The sequence below is a fragment of the Sylvia atricapilla genome, chromosome 24 (assembly GCF_009819655.1).
Source record: "Sylvia atricapilla isolate bSylAtr1 chromosome 24, bSylAtr1.pri, whole genome shotgun sequence".
Taxonomy (NCBI): domain Eukaryota; kingdom Metazoa; phylum Chordata; class Aves; order Passeriformes; family Sylviidae; genus Sylvia; species Sylvia atricapilla.
This window is the reverse complement of record NC_089163.1, coordinates 1,683,823-1,708,461: the sequence shown is the minus strand read 5'-3', so window position 1 is coordinate 1,708,461 and position 24,639 is coordinate 1,683,823. Positions and strand designations below refer to the sequence as shown.

Here is a 24,639-nt window from a genome sequence, read left to right as displayed (position 1 = left end):
CCCCCCCAGGCTGGGGGCACCCTGGGGCAGGGACAGAGCCCCGAGCCGCCCCCGGCCCTTCCTGGGGCTCCAGTGCCCGCCGGAGGCATCAAATATTCCCGGAGACAGCGGAGGAGCTGAAAATAACCCTCCTCCGAGGGATGTGACCCAGATCCGGCCGGCCCCAGAGCTGCGCTGGACCCAGAACCGCCGGCACGGCTCTGCCGGGGCCGAACCCATCCCCGTCCCCTCCTCCGGGCCGCTCTGCCCTGCTGATCCCACCTATATATCACCTATATATTATGCAAATGAGCTATAAGGGCTTATTACGCAAACAGGAGGGGGCTGGCGCTGCCTGGCGCTGGGTGGTCCCCGGGGCTGGCCCCGACGGCTCAGAGCGGCCAGCGGGGATGGAGGGAGCAGCATCGGCGTCCGGCCGGGTGTCCGGGGGCTGCCAGGGAGCTCTGGCCCGTTCCTTTCCCCTCCTGTAGCGCAGAGAGACCCCTCGATCCCGGTCAGACCCCTGCCCCTGCAGCGCTCGTTCCCCTCCTCGGGGCCAGTCCCAGCGGAATGGGGAAACAGAACAGCAAACTCCGCCCGGAGATGCTCCAGGACCTGCGGGAAAACACGGAGTTCTCCGACCTGGAGCTGCAGGGCTGGTACAAAGGTTTCCTGAAGGATTGTCCCTCGGGAATGCTGGACGTGGAGGAGTTCAAGAAGATCTACGCCAACTTCTTCCCTTACGGCGACGCCTCCAAGTTCGCCGAGCACGTTTTCCGCACCTTCGACACCAACGGCGACGGCACCATCGACTTCAGGGAGTTCATCATCGCCCTGAGCGTCACCTCCCGCGGGAAGCTGGAGCAGAAGCTCATGTGGGCCTTCAGCATGTACGACCTGGACGGCAACGGCTACATCAGCCGGGAGGAGATGCTGGAGATCGTGCAGGTAGCGGGCGGCCCCGCCCTGCCCCGCCGCGGCTCTCGGGTGTCACCGTCACCTCCCCCGGGTGCGGGTGGGTTGGGGATTTCGCCCTGCGGGACCTCCCGGACAGGGTTTTGCAGTAGCAGGGGTGAATTCGTTGCTGTTGCTGCAGAGATGGTTTTATCCTGGAGCATCCCGAGTTTTTCCCTGCCTGGGGATGTCCTTTTGTTACCCCATCCCGGGATTCTTCCCGTGCTTCCAGTCATCACCCAACACTCCTGATGGTGTTGGCAAAAGGGCAGGAGATTCTCTCCTTGCCCAAATCCCAACCTGGTGGTTCTCATGGCCACTGCAGCGGCATCCCAGTGGCCAAACCCTTCCCTGCAGGAGCAGCTCCCAGCCTGATCCCATGGGAAGGGTGGTAAACACCAGCCCCATTCCCAGGGAAGCAAAGCCCAGAGCTCTGTCCCAGGTGGGCAATGCCCCCGTACCCACCCTCACCCTCCTCTCCTTGTCCCAGGCCATCTACAAAATGGTCTCCTCTGTGATGAACATGCCTGAGGACGAGGCCACCCCGGAGAAAAGGACGGAGAAAATCTTCCGACAGATGGATACTAATAACGACGGTAAATGAGAGGAGCTGCCGGGGATTAGGGAAAGGTCTCATGGCTAAATCCAGGGGCCTTAGAAGGAGCCGCACGCACGCTGATTAAACGGCTCATGTCTGTAGTGTGGAGGGGCTCAGGGGCACCCCAGGGTGCTCCTCCCGGCTGGGGGGTGTCCACGGGCTGTGCTGGGTGGTCTCTGGTGCTGGGGGGTGGCTGAGCCGTGTCCCCTTCCCACAGGGAAGCTCTCGCTGGAGGAGTTCATCCGAGGGGCCAAGAGCGACCCGTCCATCGTGCGCCTGCTGCAGTGTGACCCCAGCGGGGCCATGCAGTTCTGAGCCCCACGGACCCCCCAGAGCCCCCCTCTCTGCCACCCCCGACCCTGCAGATGGTCACTGTCCCTTGCCCGGCCCCCGCGGTCCCCGCCGTGTCCCCACAGCCCCCTGTGGGATGAGAGCTGGAGCCTGGCTGATGTTGGGGTGAGGGGATTCATCCCCCGGGGGGCTCCTGCACTGGTTTTACTGGTGGGAGGAGGGAGGCTGGGTGTGCCCTGAGTGAGGACAGACCTCCCCAGCCCCGGGGCTCGGAGCAGGGGACAGCCCAGCCTGGTGGCCAAGCCACTGCGGCATCTCTGGCAGGAGTGGGGACACAGCCCAGGGGGACAAAGCCCCGGTGGCTGCGGGGTCCCCCCCATGAGGACACCGCCATGCGCAGGGCTGGGTCAGCCCCCTCCCCACGGCCAGGGCAGGGGCTGAGGCTGCGGTGGGGGCCGTGCTTCTGGTCTTTAATACCTGCAGAATAAAGTTTGTGTCAGTGCAGTCCGTGCTGGGAAAGGGGACACGGAACCCCTGGGGAAAGTTCCTCCTTGCAGGGTCTGGATCCAGCCCAGTTTCCTCCCTCGCTGCAGCCCCAGGCAAGCCAAGGCCGTGGGATGGGCTCGTGTGCCAGGGGATGTGTCCACACATCCTGGGAGGCAGCTGAGTCCTGTGGTGGTGTTGGAATGGGGCAGGAACGGCCAGGACACAGCCACAGGGTCATTTATCCCTCAGAGCCAGGCAATTTCCACACTGTCCAGTCTCAGCAAGCCCAGGCACTGCCCGGGGCTGGGGCTCTGCACTGGCCCTGCCTGCAAAGAGACCTGGAAGCCAGAGAGGATGATGAGAATGGGACCGGAGGGGTGGAAGCTTTGGATGCACGAGTCACCCCGAGCCCAGGCAGGTCCGTCCCAGCCCTGCAGGAAAAGGGCTGGAGCTGAGCCCAGGGATCAGAAATCACCTTCATCCGGAGCATCCCGCAGCAGCAGCGGCCGAGGCGCAGCAGCTCGAGGGTGAGCAGGAGGCAGCGGATGCTGAAGAAGATCTCCATGGCCTCGAGCAGGAGGGAAATGGCCCAGAGGGACAGCGTGGAGCTCTGCGAGACGGGGGGAGCATCAGCTCCTTGCACATCCTCCCCATCCCCGGCGCATCCCCAGCCCACGGGGGACTCACGTAGACGCGGGTGGGATCAAAGGGGCACTCGCGGGAGACCGGGGCGAGGGCGGCGCTGGTGATGGAGCAGGGGGCCAGCAACACCCGGCCCTGGTTGCCCAGGGTCAGCCCCATGGCCACGAGCAGCCCCAGCAGGCAGCACAGGCAGCACAGGCTGCTGCAGGCGCTCAGGCAGAGCAGAGCCCATTTCTGCAGGAGGGAGAGAAGAGGCAGAGTGGACACTCAGGGGTGTCCCCTCCCCGGGATGGACCCCAAAGAGGGGTTCCCTGGGAGGCTGCAGCCCCCTGGGTGCTGGGAGAGGAGCTGGGGGTGCTTACAAAGGCTGCAGGGCCGAGGTAACGGGACAGCAGCAGGGCAGAGACTCCGCAGGAGATGGTCTGCGAGGAGGCACAGGGAGGTCAGCGAGGAGCAGCAGCCGCCCCAGGGACACGGGTCCCCTTTCCCTGCTGGCATTGTCCCCGGAGCTCATCCAGAGGGGCAGTGCTTCATCTCCCACGGCCTCACCCAGTAACAAAACCCCCGAGTGTTTAATTCCCTGGGTTTGTGCTAGGAAAAGCCCCCGAGTGTTTAATTCTCTGGGTTTGTGCTTGTTTGGAGCGGGGAAGTGGAGACAGAGCAGTGTCCATCCTGCATCCCATCTCATCCCCACCCCTCCCTCATCCCAGCCCCTCCCCACGTCCCCCCGTGTCCCCAGCCCCGCTCCCAGCGGTACCAGCAGTGCAGCAACGACAGAGGCGCTGTTGGTGACACCGTAGTGCAGCGAGGTGGCATCGCGGGCGGTGACCACGAAGCGCAGGACGGTGCCGTGGACGAGGGCGCCGGTGATGAAGTTGAGGTGCCCGAGGATGAGGAGGATGAGCCCCGTTTTCATCAGCACCTTTCGGTGGCTGCCAGGATCGAGGTGGCCTGAGACGAGGGGAAAGGAGGGTGTGGAGTGGCCAGCACTGGGCTGTCCCCACAGGAATTTGGGGACAGCCCCGGAGGACCTGCCCCATGCTGGCAGGGGGATGAGGCAGGAGATGAAGTGGAAGCCACCGGTAGCCCAGGTATGCAAACCACTGGCCCAGCCAGCTCTCGTGGGACTGGAGCAAAGGTGTGACAATGGCCATGGGGACACAGAGACCCTGTGGGGCTGGGAAGAGCTCCTTGGAGTGATGAGGAAGCTCTGGGAGAGCAGCTGTCCCCAAACGGCAGCTCCAGGGCTGGGTTCTGGCACCCAGCCCCGTGAGGAGTGACCGTGGGGCTGTCTCCCCTCTGGAACCCACCCTCACACCCCCATCACCACGCAGTGCTCAGCCCAGCTCCTTCTCTGACCCCAACCGAGTCCCTCAGCTCCTGTCCCTCCCTCCCTGCCTCAGTTTCCCCTGCAGGAGGGCAGAGATGGAGCCCTCCTGGGGTGATCCCCCTGCCGGAGCCAGACTCACCCACTTGGCACATCTTCACCGGGGCAGGATCAGGCCAGCAGAGCCCCTGGATGCCCCGGGGAGCTGCCCTGCCCTCAGCCCCCGGGCAGTCGGATCCATCGGGGGCTGGGACGGGGCAGGACCAGGACACCGGAGCCACCCGGAGCCGCCCACCTGCTGCTCCAATTCCTGTCAGACCAGCTCCCCGGGACAAAGGGATAACTCCACCTTCTCCTGCGTGTCCCACCCCTGCCCTCCCCTCGCTGCCAAGCCAGAGCCGTGCCGTGACAAGCCGTGACGTGCTGTGCCATGCCCAGACACCGTTCCACGCTTCCTCATCCCCTTCCCCATCCATCCCCAAGCCACGGCAGCAGGCTGGGCTCCAGGGAAGGGGCAGCCCCTGGGGTGGGACACTGCAGGACCACAGGGCACTGACCAGCACTGCCAGGGACTGACCTGCAGGGACAGGGCAAAGCAGAGGGGTCAGGGCAGGAGGTGACCTGGCCAAAAGACCACTCAGAGGAGCTGGTTTGGTGGCCATCGCCCTCAGGGAAGTTCCAGGGACTGGCATGGGGACAGGGGCTTGCTGGAGTGGCTGTGGGCTCCAACAATTAAATCACAGGGAGAACCCTGGCTCCTGGGACGGCTCTGGGCAAAGGCACTGTCCCCAGTGTCCCACCAGAACCTCTGCTCTCATCATCATCCTCAGCTCCCACACACCCCAAAGTGCTGGAAAATTGCCTTTTGGTCCCGTTCTTCCCCTCCTTTCACCTGTACCCAGCCCTGCTGCACAGGGAGAGGGAGAAGAGAGACTTCTCCACTTCCCAAGCCTTTGGGAACAGCATTCACGTGGGCACAGTCAGCTGGAAGATTTCCCTGCAGCCTTGGAAAGGATGAGCTGGATTCAGGTCGAATGACAGAGTCTTTATTCCCAGAGTCCCTTAGGATGGTTGCAGACGTACAGACACACAAACATATTTACACTCTTACACACCTCACAGAGTCTGAACCAATAAATTAAACCAAAAAAGACGGCGGTGAGGGGGAATTTCTTTTTTTTTTTTTTTTTTTCCTTCCTTTCCTTTTTTTCTGGTTTGCTTTTTTTTTTTCTGTCACATAACAAACAGCAACTCCCCGAGGCGAGGCTGAGGGAGCCAGCTGGAGGATGGCAAACACAAGCCAACAGGGACACAACCCTGGCCCAGAAGCTGCAGGTGACAGGGAGCAGCGCTCAGGTCACACTCTGGCTTCGATGCATTCCAGCTGGACCATCTCATCCAGCCGGCAGCCCTCGGCTTGGGCACAGTGGCTCAGGTGGGCACTTGGGCTCTGGGCACCTCTTGCTCTGGGGGTCTGTGGGCAGCCTGCTGCAGTCTGACAGTGGGGGGACTCGCACTCGTCCGAGGTAATGTCCGGCACGTCGTCCGACTGGCTGTCCGAGCTCTCCAGGTCGCTGCGGATGCTCTCGGGCTGGGCCAGGGTGATGTCCCACGTCTGGCTGCCAATGCAGTCCTTCTGCTCACAGCTTTGGTGTTTGCACGTCTGCTCCTGTTTGTCCTCCTCCTCTTCCTCCTCTTCCTCCTCCTCCTCCTCTTCCTCGTTCTCTGCCATTTGGGTGTGGACGTGCAGGGAGTCCTCTGTGCTGCTGCCACTGGTCAGCTGGTAGTGGCTGGGTTTGGCTTCGATGTCCACCTGGATCTCCATGTTATTGCACTCCCTGCAGGAACAACCAGCCTCTCGTTACTGGGAGCAGTTACTGGGTTCAGCTGGGCTGTACTGGGAGGATCACACCTCCAAAACAGGAGCAAGATGCTGCTCGTCACCCCATGATTTACTGCTCTCCTTGAATCCTCCAAACAGAGCCAAGATCTGAGCCAGGGGCTGAGCTGGGAATGCTCCAGAGTCCTCTCAAACTGCCAAAACAGCCCCTGAGGGTGCTGGGCTGCAGATCCCCTCCCCAGCCTCCACACCACACATGGAGGCTGCTCCCAAATTGTCCCCAGCCCTCCTCCCGTGCTAGGAGAAGGAGAAGGATGGATCCCTGGTGCCAGCACAGCCATCCCACCACCCACAGCAGCTCTCACAGAGCGTGTGTTTTTCCAGGACGCCCTCCACCAACGCTCCTCTCAGCATTCCACGTCCTCCTACCTGTCCTGGGGGTTGTAGGAGCTGATGATGGAACCAGCCATGGCTCGGGTGCTGGCGTTGTCGCTGATCGCCCCCAAACTGACCGAGTCCTTGGGGAAAATCTCCTTCTGGACGTCTGCCTGGACTTCCAGCCTGCAGGAAAGAAGAAGAGGATTCCTCAGAAATGCTTTAGATGCCCCCAAAGAGCACCAACCCATCCCTGCTCCTCACAGGAAAGCAAGAATCCCTGCAGGCTGGCACAGCTCAGTGTGGCAGGAGTTTAACCCCAGTGGTTGCTCTCGTTTACTCTCATTTTTGGCTCCATTTAGGCAAATCCATTCTGTTTTCCATGACGAAGGTAAAGCCGTGTTTACATCCATGACTCACACGGTTCCTGCGAAGAGCTGATTTCCATGGATCTCGCACAGAGCCCTGATTACATCCTGGCTGCCACATCAACACGTGGCTCTAATTACCCAGCAAACTGACTCACAGGCAAGTTGGGAGGAAAACTGTGGTGTAACCTCCTGACTTGGAGAGCCGTGATCCTGCTTGCAGAACAGGAAGCATCAAAGCCTCCAGGCTGGGATAACAGGGATGGAATAGCTCTAAGCAGGGCAGGCAGGAGCTCTGTGCTGTTCCAAATTAAGTTGAAATATCAGCTCTGTGGTCTCAAGGAGCTCAGTAGGGATCTGTCCACCTCGTAAGAACTAGACTGGCACTAATCATGGAATGGTTTGGGTTGGAAAGGACTTTAAAGATCACCTAGTGCCAACCCCCTGCCACAGGCAGGGACACCTCAGAGCCTCATCCAACCTGATCTTGGAACATTTCCAAGGATGAGGACCCCACAACCCCTCTGGGCAATCTGTGCCACTGCCTCCCCACCCTGGGTGGCTCCGGGTTCCAGATCATCCCAGGTGATCTCCTAGACCTGGTTATTCTCCAACAGACCAAGGCACAAAAATACCACGACACAACCCCTAGATCAAAGCAGCTTCGCTCACACTCCTGGAAAAGCTCCTCAAAATAAACCCCCTCAACCCACACAGGCCTTTGGGCACCTCTCTGCTTTTCCCAGAGTGCAGTTACCTGCTGTACTTGCCCTTGCTCCCTGAGAGGACCCCCCCGCTCAGGGTGCCCCCGGACAGGGCGGCAAAGCTGGCGGTCTCGCTGTAGTTGCCCTGGATGACACTGAGCCCGTCCGTGGGGCTGCCACTGGTGCTCAGAACACTGGTCAGCCCCTCAATGCTGCTCTCTCCAATGCTGGGGTTCTTCAGGGCTCTCCAGGCATCGGCCACTGCGGGGAAGGAGAGCACAGGGGTTGGGATGGGCAGTGGGAGCGCTCGGCCGCGATGTCTCATCTCAGATTTGGGAGATGTCAGAACCTCAAACCATGTCATTACAACAGACAACAACAACAGCATTTTGCTTCACCCCCTTCCCAAGACCGGTTATTACCTGTGATAGGTCCATCATCTTCATCAAACTCGATTTTCACGCCCTTTCCATTGGCTGTGCTGACCCCACAGCCACCACCCCGGCACAGCGAGATGGGCACCACCCCATAGACGTAGGCCAGCATGATGGGGACCCCAATTCCTGGAGAGGAAGATGAGCTGGGTTATAGGAGCTTAAAGATGTGTTGGGCAGACAGAAAAGATTTTTAGGGACTCTTTTTAGTCATGATTTTGTTGCTTTTAAAGGTCCCAGTTCACAGACAGACAGTGGTGGAGCCTTTTGTGCTGAGTGGGGGAGCCTCAAGAGCATTGAACCATCAAGACATCAGCCCCCAAACCATGACAGGAGACAGCTCTGTGTGACAAGGGACTCCAGGATGGGCTGTGGCACAGCCAACTCCAGACAAGGCCTGTGCTGGCTCTGGGCCAGCTCGAGCACATCAGGATGTGAGACAGAGCATTGTGCCCAAACCCACACACAGCTGCACTCTGCAGATTGTCCTTTGGCCACCCCCATGGCACAGGGCTGGGCTACCCACTTGTCTCAGTGGCCACTGGGCCAGCAGAAGGGACAGGGCTGAGCCACTTACCAACACTGACAGCAGCAATGACTGGGGAGGCAATGACAGACAAGGTGACCCCACCAGTAATGGCCAAGTTCCTCTTGTGCTTGGAGGTTTTCTTGCCCTCGTACCTGCTGTGGATCTGATGGAAGAAAAAGCACCAGGTGAGAACAGCAGACACCCAGAGGACATTACAAAGTGATTTTACAGCCTTGACACCTGCATGAACGCTGGAGGAACCTCATTTTGAATCTCCTCAGAGAGCAGACCTAGCAGGAGGGTCTGTGCTGAAGAAAAAGAAACAACCACGAAGAAAGGGTCCGTGTTGAAGAAAAAGAAGCCACAGGGCTGATGGGCTCAAAAGGGACCCCCTGGGTGCTCCTTAGTTGAGGCAGAGGCACAAGAGAAATGCAAAATGCATTTGGGAGGACTTGAGCCTGAAGGGCTTCCAGGGCTATCAGCCACCACCTTCCCCACACAAAGCCCAGGAGATAAGAGAAGCTTCAGAAGAGAAAACTGAATTCTGTGACAAGATCCACCCTTCCTATCAGCTCTAAATTTCTGGTCAGCACAGAGAACACCCCAAAGCCTTCTGCCCCTCACACTCACCTTCCTCCCAACGTACACAGGGATGCCAATGACCATGGCAGGAATGGCAATGCCAGCGATGAGGGAAATGCCCACAGGAGCCCCGATCAACGTGCCCAGCTGCCAGAGAATCTTCTTTTTACGACTCCATGGCTTTTTGCCCCAGAATGTACAGCCAGAGGGGCTTCATGGAAGGGAAAAAAAAGCTGACATTAGCACTCCAGCAGTTCCTATAAGCTCCTGAGAACCTCATGTTCAACTTGCTCATGAGTAAAACCCAGAGCTTAGGAAGCAGGTAGACAACACAAATAAGTTTTCTGTCTTTTTTTTTAACTCCAAAAGGTGATTATCACACTATAGGGTCTGTGTTTAATACACAGTACACCAAGAGCTCTCAAAAGGAATTGTATCAGGAGCTTTGTTTGATGTGGGAAAAGCATCTGAACGCTGTAAAGTGGGAACAGAGTCCATCAGAACTCCGAAACAATAAAATCCCCGCTGGCTGATCGCTGAAGCGAGAGGGTGAAAGTCCATCAGGGCGCAGTGAACTCCTCCAGGCAGCCCGAGAGAGGCACGTGCTGCTTGCCCTGCTCACCTGAGGTAATGCAGATCCGAGATCTCCTTCATGCAGAGCCAGCAGAACTCGCAGCCACACACGGCACACGTCATGTGGTTGCAGCTGCCATCGTTCATCTTGATGATGTAAGCACTGCAGCGTGGGCACGGCTTGATGTCATCAGCTGAGGGGAGGAAACAAGGGGATCAGAGGGGCTCTCTGCTGGGAGAGTGAAGAATCAGCCAGAGGGGTTCTCGTTAAGGATTGAAATCCTTGTTTTCTGTGCAGCAGAACACCTTTTGCTGCTCCCAAGGTGAGCGGTGTCTTTGGTGTGTCTTTAGTTTATCTCAGAGAAGATAATTTGGACGTGACAGACCCCGCCAACAGCAGGGACTGGGAACAACAGCCACTTTGGAAAGCTTGCTCTAATCTTGAATGGGATGTATTCCAGTATTCATGCTTAAACACAGGGAACAAGTCCTACCTGCCCAGCACAACGAGCCATTACTGAATTGCTCCACGGAGGTGATTCATGGGCCAAGAACAACACAGCGACTGGGAGAACAGGCACTGGAGAAACCCCAAACCTGGCCTTTAGGGGACATGGGGCTGCAGCCACACACAGCTGCAGAGGCTGCCCAGGCCCCAGCCTGCTGCTGGCAGAGCAGGATAAGGGGCTTTCACCCCTTCCTTAATTCAGGCATCATCTGATGGTGGTTATGCAATGGCTGTGCCGTGGTTCGGGGCTCTGCTGGCCCCTGCAAAGCTCAGCAAGATGAAATCCAGCTGTGAGCCCAGCTCACACCTTATTAATCACCAGGCTGGATCCAGCACGGCGGGGTGGGGAGAAAAACCACTGTCTCCAAAACCTCCCTTCCCGTGGCTAAATGCCCTTCCTGGCAGGGATCTCTTTAACAGCATAGAAAAAGTCATACACTGGGTTTTTCTGCTGGTTGGGGCAGTATCTATGCTGCCCATTCTTAGGGTTCTCTAAACTGGGGCATGTTGGACCTCGGCACACCATTAAGCCACCTCAGAACCACCCACGGCAGCTCCACACTGAGAGAATTAATATTTAAACTCCTCACACAGAAGGAAAACCAGGGTATTTTGTTTGGGGGTAGGGCAGGGCTTTAAAAAAATGGCCTCACTGCCCATTTCCAGAGTCAATACAGTTATTTTTAAGGAACACAAACTCAGCAGACACAGCAGCTCCTGCCAGGCAGCAGAGGAGTTCTGTGGGTTGGCATTTTTTTGGTAGCTGCCATTACCAAGACCTAACAGTGCACAAGAGCAGAGCTCCCCACACTCAGCTGGCCATGAATGCTGCTCTTCAAGACCACACCAGGCAACTTTTGAAGCTGCAACAGTAAAGGAGTGACTGCTTTTTTACTGTTGTTCAGGGTTTAGATCAGCAAAAAAGCAAGAGCATCCAAGATCAAAAGAGCCACAAGCAGGGCTGGGGCGGATGAGGGGAGCTGCCATGACACAAAAGGACCCAAAGCACATCATCACCTCCTGATCTGTTTGGTGCTGCTGGAAGAGATCAGACGTGCCCTAACACACATCCGAGGGGAAATGACTCTTGAGTTTCACAGCTGCTGGAGACACACTCAGGCTTTGAGGGCAGCAGGTTTGAACAGAGGTGCCCCTTTCTCAGCGCGCACACACACACACACACACAAACAGCCGAGCAATTTAAAAAAAAAAAAAATCAGGGTGTGACTCTTTAGGGCTGTCCTTTGCAAAGGGCAAAGAGCCTAGTGGGTCTGTCCAGCTTTGGATGTTTGATGAGAAAGGGGTAAATGCATACCCGGCCCAGACTCCTGTCCGTAGCTGAGGCCCGAGGTGTGCTTGGTCCGTACCCGCAGGGTCTGTGCCCGCTGCTGCCGGGCCATGTCACAGGTTTGGTTGGGGTGCCATATCTGCTTGCAGTGGTAGCAGAACTCTGTCTGGCAGCCCTCCCTCTCGCAGGTCAGCTTGGGGCAGCTGGCACAGCCGTAGGCGATCACCGCGTACCTGCCGGGAGAAGGGAAACACAAAGTTACCAAGCTCGAGCAGGGCACGACACCCAGAGCCACCAGGTCACTTCCCCCCTGTCTCATTCCTGATCACTGGCACAGCAGCCTCCACACCAGACACATTCCTGAGCTCTGCAGGGCCTGAAATTAAGCAGAGCTAATTGGGTTACTCAGGGCAGGGACCTTTCATGCAGGCAGCTTGAGATGCTGAGTTGTTCTCTCCTCGGTAACTGCTGGCAGTTCTCACTGGCAATTCAGCCAGGCCAGATTTGTCTGGCCCAGTGTGCCCAGATGACTCCTTGCTCTTTCCTCTCAGGATGGGCTCTGGCTGCTCTTTCCAGGCACACACACATCCCTCATTTCCTCAGGACAGATCTATGGGTGGATGCTGTATGTGGTGTAGAGGAGTCTAGGAAAGCTGAGCTTGTCCCGGGCACTTTTATCAACTGAATGATTCTAAAAAAGTGAGATAACAGTTCCATACGTAGCTAAGTCAACAAGCGAGCTCCTGATGATCCCCACGGAGCTTCCTTTTCCAAAGAGTGGTGAAGAACAATGCCCTGCCTTTGGAACACGCCAAAATTGGAGTAAAATTATCAACTGTGCAAGAGAGAGAGGCCCAAGCTCCACCACCTGACTGTGACAGAAGTGTGATACGCCCAGAAGGAAGTGTCCTGTGTACACAGAAGCCTTAAGCAGCATCACCAAGCAGTGCTGCAGAAATGTGACTGACAGCCACTGAGGATGAGGCTGTTTCCATTGGCAGGGGCTGCCATGAGCAATTCCCAAAGTGCCTTCCCAGTCCTGCGACACCCATATGGCAAAAGGATATTTTTGTTTGCTCATCCTCAGTATTTCTGTTAGTGGTCAGAGGGGAATAACTCCTATTTAAGGTTTCATATTTAGAGCTCGTGTGGCTGGAGTTGTATTTGCCTCTTCTTCTCCGAGGCAGCAGCGTGAGAACTACTGAATGTGTCATACCACAATGATTCATATCCCGTGGGAGTTTGAGCAACTTCATCCTGCCAGGCTACGACAGCATCGCCAAAGAAACAGCATCTGAGGGCTGGCAGGCACGACTGCAGCTCTACCTGTGCATCCACACACCTGCCCCTGAGCCCAGCAGGAGGACAGACAGGAAAACCCCATCCCTGGAAGTATCCCAGGATGAATTTTAAGGTCTCTTTCAACCCAAACCACTCTGTTCCTATATGATAATCCTGTGACCAGACAGCCCAGGGGGTTGGGAGGGATGAATTTGGTCCCTGTGCACCTTGTCTAAGGAATATCCCACTAAACATCCTCACCCTGCCACTACCCTCTGGCATGCCCTTGGCAGAACAGAAAAGAAAAGCTTCATCTGCCCAGCTGTGTTGTGACATTGCTATTTCAAACCATAACAGCAGCCAAGGAGAGCTCAGTGTAATATATTAAGCAACCCCACACTCTAAATTAACTCCTCGCTCAAAACGCTGGGTTTTTTTTTAAACACTCGAGAAATTAAAATCATCAGCATTTATATTTTGTTGCTGGAGCTGAAATATCATGCACAAGCCCACAGCTGTGGGGGAAAGAAGCTCCAGGACTGTCTAGTGGGGGAAGAAATAACACATCTCCACGTCAAGGTCAACTAGAAAGTGGGTTCTGAAGTGAAATGCTGAGGAATAGTCACGGCAGGACCTGGATGGAGAGTGGTTTTCCTCTTCCACTGATCCCTGACACATTGTGGAGACACATTATATGGCCATTTTCAGGCTCAATCCCAGCAGGTAAGAAGGGAAACCGAGTTCCTCTCCCTGACTTTTCCCTACAAAGCAATGTGAGTGTTTTCCTGAGACCCCAGGAATGGCACAGCTCCGCTTCCATCCCCCTCCTTGGACAGCCACGAGTTTCCTCCGTCCTTCCTCCTGCCCATTCACGGATCTCAGCCCACACAGCTCCGTTCTCTTTAAAGGTTCTGCTTTTCTTTGGGGAAGGCTGCAGTGTGACAAACACTAGACAGCAATTGCAATCCCACCTGACTGTAGCAAGGGGCGTGTCGGAGGGGGGGAAAACCCGGAGCTGCAAAACACAGAAAATTATTTGTTTTGCCATTGATGGCGCCATCAATTGACCAGGGTTTCCACGGCAACATGCACCGGTGTTGTGTCGTCCTCCTCCTCCTCCTCCCGGCCAAGCTCTTTCATTTAGGAAACACTGCAGGGTGTGAGCAAGGCACAGGATGTTTTTAGGGCTCTGTCACAGCCCTGCAGCCCCTTGATGCCACCACTTCGGTGGGGGTGACATCCAGGGCCGTAGCCCAGCCCTGCCCACCTTGGTTGGAAATGATACAACTTTTAGCATTTTTTGTTGTAATTTCACTCAGGGGTTTTGTTTGCCTTTGCCCAGGGGGAGAGGAATTGAAGTTTCTCTTGAAAAGCCCCGGGGTGAGGCCTCACGAGCTGAATATCAACAGATGGAGAGGAGCCAGAAGAAAGAGAGGAGATAAACGGAGATCAACACTCATCACCCCCCGGCGAGGCTGGAGACACCTGGTCTGGGAAAAGATCAATAAGAGAACCAAAGAATGAGGGCCAAATTAGCATCGAAGGGATCAACAACCAATAGGAAATGGAATAATTGTGTAATTTAAGCCAAATGAAGGTGAATTTCTCTGGAGGTTTTTTTTAACGTATAAATACGTGAAAAGTCTGGTAAAGAACCAGGTGGGATGGAAGGATTTTCACTGCACAACCTGGGGCACGTGTGGATGAAACGATTTCTGTTGCACATCCTGGCCAGAATAAAGCAATGCCTTGATTCCCTGACGCTGAAATAACGTTGTTGGAGAGTTTTAATTGGGGTGACAGTGGTGGGTGACCCAGTGACAAGCATCACTCTGCCGTGCCCCCAGCCCTACGCTCCCGTACTCGGCACTACTACAGCGGGGAAAGCCCGCTGTAAATAATTCATACCCTCATTTTACATAAGCACAGCCACACAAGCTCTGCCGGGAAGAATGAATAGGGTGATTAATTCCTCTCCCTGCCGGAGGGCTGATTCCAACAGCCTTTGTTCGAGCGCTACAGACACACCAGCAGCGCTGGTCCACCAGAGCTGTCTCCAACATCTCCAACAGCCTCGGGGTCGCTTCTTGCTCTTCTGGGCAGCTGGGAGGAGGATGCCGGCACTGTCACCTGGCTCATCCTGCTCCTTGACTAACCAGAGAGGAGGTTTTAGCTCGGAGAAAGAGCCGTGTGTGCCACCAGCCTGCCCAAACCTCCCCCAGAGGAAGGGACCAGGCTCAGGCTGCGTTGCTGTCACAGAGGCAACGCCCTCCGGGCCCCGAGCTGGAGCTGGATCCTTCCAACCAGCCAGCCCGGCTGACGTCGCTGTTTGTACACCTTATCCTGGGCACAGATAACATCACAATAGTCAAGGAGCTGAGATTCGCTGAGCAGGAACCGGATTTTCTCTAGCCGGCTACCAGCAGAGGCATTCCCTCCTCCGTGGCAGCACAACCTGCTCTATCTCCCTGATCTGATCCTCAGAGCTGCTGAAATATCGAGATCGTGCACTTGATTTGGCTTCAGAAAGGAGCAAAGGTGTTGTCTGCTGTTAACTTCACCCTCTGAAGGAACAAGCCCTTATACAGGATGCTCAAAATGCTGTGAAATGGGTAACCGGAGCCAGGTTCACTGCTTTGCATAGGATGCCTATTACAAGGCTCTGATTAAATCTTCACAATCCTCCCACCATCTTTTCCATTCCGACTACTGGGTCAGACTTTCCTTTCATGTTCTTTCTACCCAGAATTGCCATCCAAGCTAAGTTGTAGCTCAACTTCACAGCACTTCTCTCAAGTTCCCCGACAAAGCCCTTTTCCAGGCAGCTTTGGCTCACGCCCAAAACAGAAACTGAACAGAGTTCGTTTAAAAGAAAAGGGAAGAGAAAATGAAAGCAACACGTTCATAACTACACAGTCATCAGGCTTGGCTGAGCTGACTTCTGGACAGAGACGTTTCCTCACTTGGGCAACAGACAGTGAGTCAACATCACCCCTCTTTGCCGTGTTTTCAAGTCCTCACTGGGAAAAAGTGACTGGTTATGGCTCCTTCTTCCCCACTACTGGAGGCTGCAGCGTTGTCCCCATGCACTGTCCCCAGGACTGGCAGAGAAACACAGAGCTGGGAAAGTCCACACTTACCATTTGTGCAGGAAAAAAAGGCTGCTGTTAAATTAGGGAAACGATGGCTCTGTTAAAACCCCCTTCAGCCACCACTCCTACCCGATTTGTCTGTGTTTTAACAATCCCCAAGGTCAAATCCTGGTGCTTTAGAGAGATGATAAGGATGGATGGAATTTTGGTACCCAAGGCCTATCAGCTGTCCTGAACAGACTGCAGATAAGCAAAAAACCCCTGCAGCGAGGGCTCCCCATGGGACACAGCAGGACCAGAAGCATCACAGCAGCAGCATCCTACTGAGGATGAGCCAGCCCTCACCGTGCTGTCCTGGGACCCAAGTGAGGGATGCCATCCGCATCTGCAGCAGCCCACAGTGGGTCTACTTCACTCAGCTATCCCAGCACATCTTGGGGACAGGCAGCATCCCTCCAGGCTGGGAATCTGCCTTTCCCAGGACAGGACAGACAGATGGGGCAGCACCCTAAAGAGACAACAGCTTTCCCCTGCCAAGCTGTCCTACGATGGAAGGGACAGGGATCACGCTGTCCCAGGATGGAGAGGACAGCGGGTTTCCCCCTCTCCAAGGTGTCCCAGGATGGACACACGAGGTACCCCATCGCCTGGGCTGTCCCAGGATGGAGAGGACAGCAGGTTTTCCCCTCCCCAAGGTGTCCCGGGACAGACACACGAGCAGGTCCCCCATCGCCCGGGCTGTCCCAGGATGGAGAGGACAGCAGGTTTTCCCCTCCCCAAGGTGTCCCAGGATGGAGAGGACAGCAGGTTTCCCCTCCCCAAGGTGTCCCGGGACAGACACACGAGCAGGTCCCCCGTCTCCCGGGCTGTCCCAGGATGGAGCAGGAGCATCCCACCGGCAGCCCGTGTCCCCGCAGCACTCACCCGCAGTCGGGGGCCGGACACCAGCGGCAGTCGGGGTCGGCGGCCAGGCAGCGGCGCAGCATGAACTCCTCGTACTTGGCGACGAGGTGCGGGGAGTCGCGGAGCAGGCGGCGGATGTCGGCGGGGTTGAGGCGCTCGCTGCACTCGGGGCAGCAGATGTTGACGCGGGACTCGGTGATCTCGATGCGCAGGTACTGCCGCAGGCAGGCCCCGCACGACCGGTGCGGGCACGACAGCAGCCTCGGCGCGTTCTCCGCCGGCTGCCGCACCAGGCACAGCGGACATTCCAGCTCCTCCTCGCCCTCCGGGACCACCGGAGCCTCCTCGGGCGGCGGCGGCGGCGGCGGCGGGGCCGGCGGGGCCGCGGGAGGCGGCGGCGGGGCGGCCGGCGGCGGCTCGGCCTTGGCGCGGCGGCGGCCGCCCGCAGCGGAGGCGGCGGCGGCGGAGAAGACGCTCTGGAAGGAGAGGCGGCGGCGGCGGCCGGGTTTGGGGCACTTGGCGGCGGCCGAGTGGATGGATGAAGAACGAGGCGATTCGGAGTCCCGCTCGGAGCCCATGGCGGCGAGTCACCGGCGGCGGGGTCCGAGGTGGAAGCAGCGGATCGGTCCGGGGGCTCCGGGCGCCGCGTCCCGCCGGGCGCTGCCTCGGCCGCGCTGTAACGAAAGCGGCGCCGGGGCCGGGTGAGAGCGGCCCCGCCTCGGCCCGCCCCGCACCGGGCGCGGCCGCCGCCATTTCGGTTGTGGGCAACGCCCCCGGGCAGCGGCGAGCCCGCGGTGCCGGTCCGTGTCCTTGCTGCTGTTTGTGTCTCCGGACCGCGGCTGCGCTGCCTGTGAGTGTGTCTGAGGCGTCCCAGCGAGGCAGAGCTGAGCCTCTGCTCTGCTTCTGGGCTCCGCTTAGTGACCCCCGGCCCTCAGCGCCTCCATCTCCCCTCAGCACCTCCATCTGCCCTCAGCGCCTCCATCTCCCCTCAGTGCCATTGCTCCCCTCAGCGCCTCCATCTCCCCTCAGTGCCTCCATCTCCCCTCAGTGATTCCATCTCCCCTCAGCGCCTCCATCTGCCCTCAGCACCTTTGCTCCCTTCAGTGCCTCCATCTCCCCTCAGTGCCACTTCTCCCCTTGGTGACATTGCTCCCCTCAGCTCCTCCATCTCCCCTCAGCAGCTTTGCTCCCTTCAGTGCCTCCATCTCCCCTCAGTGCCACTTCTCCCCTTGGTGACATTGCTCCCCTCAGCTCCTCCATCTCCCCTCAGCTCCTCCATCTCCCCTCAGCTCCTCCATCTCCCCTCAGCGCCTCCATCTCCCCTCAGCTCCTCCATCTCCCCTCAGCGCCTCCATCTCCCCTCAGCGCCTCCATCTGCCCTCAGTGCCACTTCTCCCCTTGGTGACATTGCTCCCCTCAGCTCCTCCATCTCCTCTCAGCGCCTCCATCTCCCCTCAGTGCCAATGCTCCCCTCAGTGCCTCCATCTCCCCTCATCTCCTCCATCTTCCCTCAGCGCCATTGCTCCCCTCGGTGCTCAGCTCTCCTCAGCACCCCTGGCTCCCCTCAGTGCCCCCATATCCCCTAAACACCCGTGTCTCCCTTCAGCTCCCCATTTCCCCTCAGTGCCCTGGCTCCTCTCAACACTCGGCTCCCCTCACTCCCTGGGTCCCCTCAGCGCTCCCGTTTTCCCCTCAGCACCCTGGTTCCCTAATGTTTGGACAACACTCTCAGGCACATGGAGGCATTCATGGGGTGTCCTGCATAAGGCCAGGAGTTGGACTCGATGATCCTGGTGGGTCCCTTTCCACTCAGCTTGTTTTGTGATTATCCCTTCAGCTTTACATCTTCTCCTTAACATCCCTCACTCAGCACTGCCATGGCTGCCTCATGCAAGGCCTGGAATGGGGGGAGTCTTCTGGCTGGATTGTGCAGAAAAAATAGGTTTCTATTTTTAAAAAAAACCCACCCCGGGGCAGTTTGCTTTTTAACATCTCTCGTTGGAGAGGAGTGTCTGTAATTTCAGGAGCCTCCTCTAAATTCATCCATCTCAGTGGAGGACCTTGTCCCTCACTGCGTGTCCCTCCTTGATAACGTTTCTGAAGATCACGTAAAGATTTACTCAGCTGGGAACTCCTCCCCGAGTGCCAGGTTTAGAGGCACTGAAACTACAACCCACATTCTCACTGCACTCATGCAGAAAGTTAAAAGCCTCCACTTCCTTCCAGGGTTCCCCCGTGCCCAGAGGGGTCTGCCAGCCTCATATCCCATCCAAAGGCAGATAAACTAACAGGAAAGACGTTGCTTCTTATTATGCAGGGGAGGTGAAGCAGAAAGATCTGCTGTGTCTACGAAGAGCCTCTTAAATAAGCACAGAAGGAGCTGCCTTGCCTTAGACTGTCAGCTCTGACTGGACAGACTGTGGTTATTCATGTGACAAGTGTGGCTCCATCACTGTCTCCCAGCTATCACCATTGCTGAAATCATCTCTCTCAGCAAAGCCTGCTTGCATGATTTGCATGATTATTATTACCGGGATCCTTCCAAGAGCTGGGATGGGAACAAGGAACCAGGATTTCGGTGCTGGTGCCGCTGGGTTGCTGTAGGCAAAGACCCCAGATCTGTCGGCACAGAGGGGATAATGATGACACTTCCCTGTCTGAGGGTTGAATAAAGGCACAGAAGGAGTAAATCACCTGCACAAATGAAGCTTCATCCTCTCTCAAATGCCCTGCAGCAATCCTGCTTTTCCCTGTGCTCCTTCTCCATTAATTCTGTGCCTGCCATAAACCCTCCCTTACTGCTTATCCCGAGATGTCTGCTACACCCAAGTCCTCTCCCAGAGATTGCATTCCCCAGACATTTGTCAGCTCTTCACATTCCTGCCACAGCACACAGGGCTTTGGAGCAGCTGGAAGTTTTGGACCACACTTGGGTTTGGCCTCAGAGTGGTAAATTCCTGCCTGGGATCAAAAACCCTGTTAATTAGCAAGTTAATTTGGCAAGGGCCAAACAGCTCTGCTCCAAGAGAAGCAGGGATGCTTCGAGGGTATCTGTGGAGCACATTTTTCTTGAGTGAGTTGCTGAGCTGTGGTCCTTGGGCAGATTTCCCTGACACTTGTGATGTGAAGCTCCCAGAGGAAAAGGGGAAGGAACATAACCTCTTTTCCTTGGAAAAGGAGGGCTGGATGAAGCAGAGAGAGATGTTATATTGGTGCAAAGTGAGATTATACTGAAATCAACAACTCCTGTCTGAGACAAACCAGCTATGAGGCATCTTCAAATGGCTGTCGCTGCCCATCTGTAGCAGAGACTGTCTTGCTTTGATGATTTCACTAGAAAAATCACACTCTTGACTGAAATAGAGAAACCTGAACAGGACTCGTGTGTGGGATGGATCTCCCAGACAGCGCTCTGCCAGCTCAGCCCTACGTCCTCTGCAGCGCAGAAGCACAGACTCTAATTGTGGGAAGGTTTCAGCTCAAAAACTAATGTGAGACAGGCCTGAATTACCAGTAGTGCAGACACAAGAGAGACAGAGAGCAAAACCATCTGGAGCTCCTGGGAAGGGCTGATGGGGCAGAAATGACTCTTCATTGCCTTATATGAGGAATCAACAAGGATATCAACAAGGCTGGGGGAGGTCGGAGTAAATCCGAGTGACTCCAGAACTATCTTCCCTGCTCCCAAGCTGTGCAGTGCTCTTGCCAGTGGTATTATATTTGAGGGAACTCAGTGCTTTTATGGAGCTCTGAGACACAGATTTCCAGCTGTCCAGACCCCGCTGTGCTCCAGACATCCCAGCTACTTAAAAAAAAAGTTCTCCGTGGCTGAGGTGTTTCTCCATGGCGAATTTCCACAGCTTTTGCCAGGAGCAAAGGCTCCTGCTCAGCGTGTTCCTGACTAGCAGCTTGAACCCGGTAGTTTGTTTTGATTCAAAAAAAAAAAAAAAAAAAAAAGACAAACCCAAACCAAACAGTCGGGAACTGGAATGAGAGGGCAGGAAAGCAAGGAAAGGAAAGAGGCTGATTGAAAAGTCACCGGATTGGGAGAGAGATCGGATCAGTCCCTCCCCGGAGCTGCGGGGAAGCTGCCACCAGCCTGACCGTTAAACAGGAGGATATTTGAAAAGATAAACGCAAAGCAAACAAACAACAACAACAACAACAAAAAAGATATACAGAAGGCGAGGGCGTGTGGGGGGAATTCAAAAGCCGCAGCGAATCATTCTGCAAATCCCAGCTCCAATAGGCAAATTGGCTTTTGCTTACGCTGGCAGAAAGCTGGAAGATTGCTGACTTCCGCCCCTCTGGATTTGGCACAGGCGACTTTTAAAGCTGCCTGAAAGCGCCTTATCCCCCAGGAAGGCTTCCAGGGAGAAAGCTTTGTTCAGACACCGGTTGGAGCCGCCCCACACTGCCCAGTGGCCGTTCCCAGCCTGGATGGAGCCGCTGAAGAGGCTGAGCTGGGCTGAACCTGCTTTTGGGAGCTATTTCTCTTTCCAGAGAAATACCCTCGTTACCCACACCCCCAAAAAACCCCCCTGCAAAGCAGACTGACAAGTCTGTCGCTATCGAGGAGGAAGAGCTTCTGGTGATGTAATGAAAATTCCCCTTGGTAATTCAGAGAGTGAAAGCAGAGGCTGGGCTGCTGGGAAGGGATTGTGAAACGCAGAGTGCATGGAGGAACTGGGGTGTGCCTGGCCGCGAATATCGCTGCGGTGGGACACTGGCAAGGAGGCACGTCGGCTTGGGTTTGCAGCCGATAAAACTGAAATTCCAGCTCTTACCACATCCCTTTTGCCCACCTTTCCCCCCTTCTGGGTTACCCAAATATCACAGGTATGGGAAATACCTCGCTGTTGCTCTCCTCCCTGTCCTGCAGGACACAAGAGGTGTTGAAGGAGCTATTTCAGGACACAAAAAGATCCGATCTGCCTTAAACCTCTGGAATGCAGGCGCTGAGGTGTGAGCCTCTTCCCAGCGCTCTTTTCTTTAGTGGGTTTCTTCGGGGTTTCTCCCACTTTCCCCAGGCAGCGATGGGAGGTTATTCAAAGGGGACAGGGTGCAGATGGAGTTTAGAGAAAACCCAGCTCGTGTTGCTGCTTGCTGATGAAATGCGGGAAGGAAGAGAGCAGTTTTACACCAGGAGTTTTTCCTTGTTTTCACATAGGGACACTCAGCAATGACTCAGCTCTGGTTTTGCTGGGAAGGCTGAGACCTTTGGCCCGATTAAGGTGAGACAGCCAGGGTTGTTGAAGGGATGCAGGTGCATCAGGCTGCCAAAATTCAGATGGCAATTTCAGGGGTCTCTCTGCTGAGGACCCACCACGGGACCCTCCTGAGATGTGCTGCACTCACAGCGTCTGGAAGAAGAAGATGAGAGGGACAGACAGATCCAAGAAGCACAGAAGTAATTTTAAACCTCTCAAAAGTGTGAAGTCTCCAGTCCTCTCCCTGCCCTGGAGAGCTGTGCCAGGGGCACATGGGCTTCCCTACTCCTCTTTTAGGGGTCCCAGCTCCAGAGCAGGGCTGTCAATCTTGGCTTGCCCGAGGCATTCGGCGAGGCTTAACCCCGAGAGCCCTTCGAGGGACGCTGAACGTTCATGGGGAGCAGCTGTGATTGCAAGAACTGAAGCTCATTGGGGTCATTTTCTGCCAGAGCCCCGGGGAAACACTGGGTCGTAATGACATGCACTGTGATCGTTTGTCAGATGGAGATGTCATTAACAGCCGCTCATGTCTCTCCAGGGAAGACACCCGTGGCTGGGGAGGGCTCTCCCCAGTGTGCACATCTCTGCCTCTATCCCTTTAGTCCGTGTTCTGTTTGCTTCTCCTGGTCCCCTGAGATGTGTTCAGGGAAGGAAGGAGATGATTCTGCTTGGCTCCTCTTTTCTCTGCTGGACCTAACAAGGATTGACGGTCTTTTAAATGAAGAGGAAGAGGCAGGAGATGGGAGCCTTGGGATCAGAAATGCAAGGCTCTTCCAAGAGGATTTGTTCTGGCTTAGTCTGTGGTTACACCTCCTCTCCCCTCCATCTCCCCATCCCACTCCGCTCCCTCCTAACACCCACACGCACGGCAATCTTCCACTCCCTGCTGTGACTTTCTGGGGAAGAGGCTGTCATGTGAAATCCTGGGAGAGAGTTACCACATGGAGCTCTCTCTGAAAGCATCACAACAGGCCTTGCAGAACAGGCCGGCAGCCGGGGGAACGCTGCGCTCCCCCTCCCCGAAATCCTCTCATGGAAGGGAGGTGGGGGGAGCGGGGAATCGTCTTGGAAGCTCGGGAGCCACCTACACACACGGCAAGTCTTGTCAGCAGCTGATAGAAGAGGTGGGAGGTGGGGAGATTTCGAGGGGGAAGAATGTGGAGGCTCCTGTGCCCACGTAGCTCCCCCGTCCTGTCTCCTGCAGGGCTCCCACAGTCAGGATGGCCACGGGCTTGGCCCCGTTGGTGACACACGTGCAGCGAGGAGAGACCCCAAAAAGGGACTCAGATGTACTTCAGCAATGACGCAAAGGTAGGGATCATTAAGCAATTACTTATAATAGTAATGTGACATGCTTTCCCCCTCTACAAAAAGCAGCATTTCCTTTTGTAATAAAAGCACAGGCTGTTCTGTGTTCTTTATTCACCTCCACGCTCGCTGAACGGCTTTGGGGATAGAAGTGACAATGATCCCCGCTCTCAAGTCACTCTCACCAGTGACCTGCTACCCTTAATCGTGGGGGATTTATAACTGAGAAGGTTTAGCACTGTAGGGTGCTGCCATCAGGATAGGGCTGGCCAGATCCCTATGGCAGGAGGAAGGAGCCAGACTCCCTCCTCACCTGAGTCACTAAATAGGCAATTAATTGTTTGGTGTTGGCATAAACACAGGCAAATTAGTCACTGGAGAAAACCTCCTGTGCCTGTGATGGCAGGCTGTGGTTAGTGGTGGTGGTGACAAACACTGTGCCAGCAGAAGGCCAAGAGGCATGGAGATGGCATGTCATGCTCCTGGCTCTGGAGTATCTCCCTGATGCCAGCTGGGTTTTGGGATGCTCAGCATCTTGCAGGACGTGAGCAAACCTGGCCACAGCAGAGGCAGCAAGATCAAGGTGAAATCTTCAGGAGGAGCTCTCATGGAGAGCTAAGGAAGAGTTTGTCCTGCCCTTCAGAGAGCAGATGCACAAGGCAGAGCTCTGGCACAGGCTTGGATTTCTGCAAGGAGAACAGAGTGAGGCACTGGCCTGGTTTCCAGGAAAGGAGAACAGTGTGTCACAGAGAAGGCATTGAAAAGACCTGAGGCTTCTGCCTCAGCTTTCGGTCTTACTCCTGCAGACACGTGGGTGCTTGGGAGTTCAAAGGCTGAACTGGAGGCTGTCCTGCAGCTGGCAGAGGACAGGAAGCTGTGGGCTCCTCCTGCAGAGCTGCTGGAGCAGAGACCACAGAGGGTGTCCCTGTGTCTGCTGGAGATCCCTGCTCAGCTCAGCGTCAATCCCTGCAGCACTGACCTTTGCAGTGGGACTCTGGCAATCCAGGTGGACAGGAAGGCTTGGTACAAGGCACTATCTCCAGTGCTCAGAGCCCCCAGAAGACACTGGCAGACCTTCAGCAACATCTCAAAACCCCACAGGATCTCTGACATCCTCTTCAGCTGGTGCATCCCACAGCACAGGTAGGGCCGGGCACACCACACATTTCCTCCAGCTGACCCACCCATTTCCTATTTTCTGCAGACATGACAACTAGTGAGTTAATCCTGCAGGCCATAAACTAAGCTGTATTAGCAGACACCATCTGTCCTTTTTCATTTGCTGATGCACGACCTATTTTGCTGTGTAGTGGAGCAGGCTCTGCAGTTTCGGGGCTTGCATGTTGCAGTGTCCCTGTTGCCAGGGC

The 24,639-nt window shown here is 56.0% G+C and overlaps 3 protein-coding genes across 3 annotated transcripts; 1 reads left to right on the top strand and 2 right to left on the bottom strand.

Annotated features, from left to right (window-relative positions):
- The first annotated feature begins 464 nt into the window (after positions 1-464).
- Positions 465-2,135, top strand: HPCA (hippocalcin). The gene is made up of 3 exons (XM_066335387.1): positions 465-927; positions 1,424-1,529; positions 1,749-2,135. The coding sequence occupies exons 1-3, from the start codon at positions 550-552 to the stop codon at positions 1,844-1,846; spliced, it is 582 nt and encodes a 193-aa protein (XP_066191484.1). The 5' UTR covers positions 465-549; the 3' UTR covers positions 1,847-2,135.
- A 291-nt stretch (positions 2,136-2,426) lies between these two features.
- Positions 2,427-4,432, bottom strand: TMEM54 (transmembrane protein 54). The gene is made up of 6 exons (XM_066335503.1): positions 4,424-4,432; positions 3,708-4,172; positions 3,313-3,372; positions 2,996-3,184; positions 2,784-2,918; positions 2,427-2,646 (listed from the first exon to the last, which is right to left on the bottom strand). Exons 1-6 carry the CDS (start codon positions 4,430-4,432, stop codon positions 2,554-2,556), a joined length of 951 nt encoding a protein of 316 aa, XP_066191600.1. The 3' UTR covers positions 2,427-2,553.
- An 869-nt stretch (positions 4,433-5,301) lies between these two features.
- On the bottom strand, positions 5,302-17,418 carry RNF19B (ring finger protein 19B). Its single transcript, XM_066335371.1, has 9 exons — positions 16,776-17,418; positions 11,506-11,711; positions 9,732-9,876; positions 9,158-9,320; positions 8,576-8,690; positions 7,987-8,127; positions 7,618-7,825; positions 6,547-6,678; positions 5,302-6,115 (listed from the first exon to the last, which is right to left on the bottom strand). The coding sequence occupies exons 1-9, from the start codon at positions 17,330-17,332 to the stop codon at positions 5,635-5,637; spliced, it is 2,148 nt and encodes a 715-aa protein (XP_066191468.1). The 5' UTR covers positions 17,333-17,418; the 3' UTR covers positions 5,302-5,634.
- Between the last annotated feature and the right edge of the window lie 7,221 nt (positions 17,419-24,639).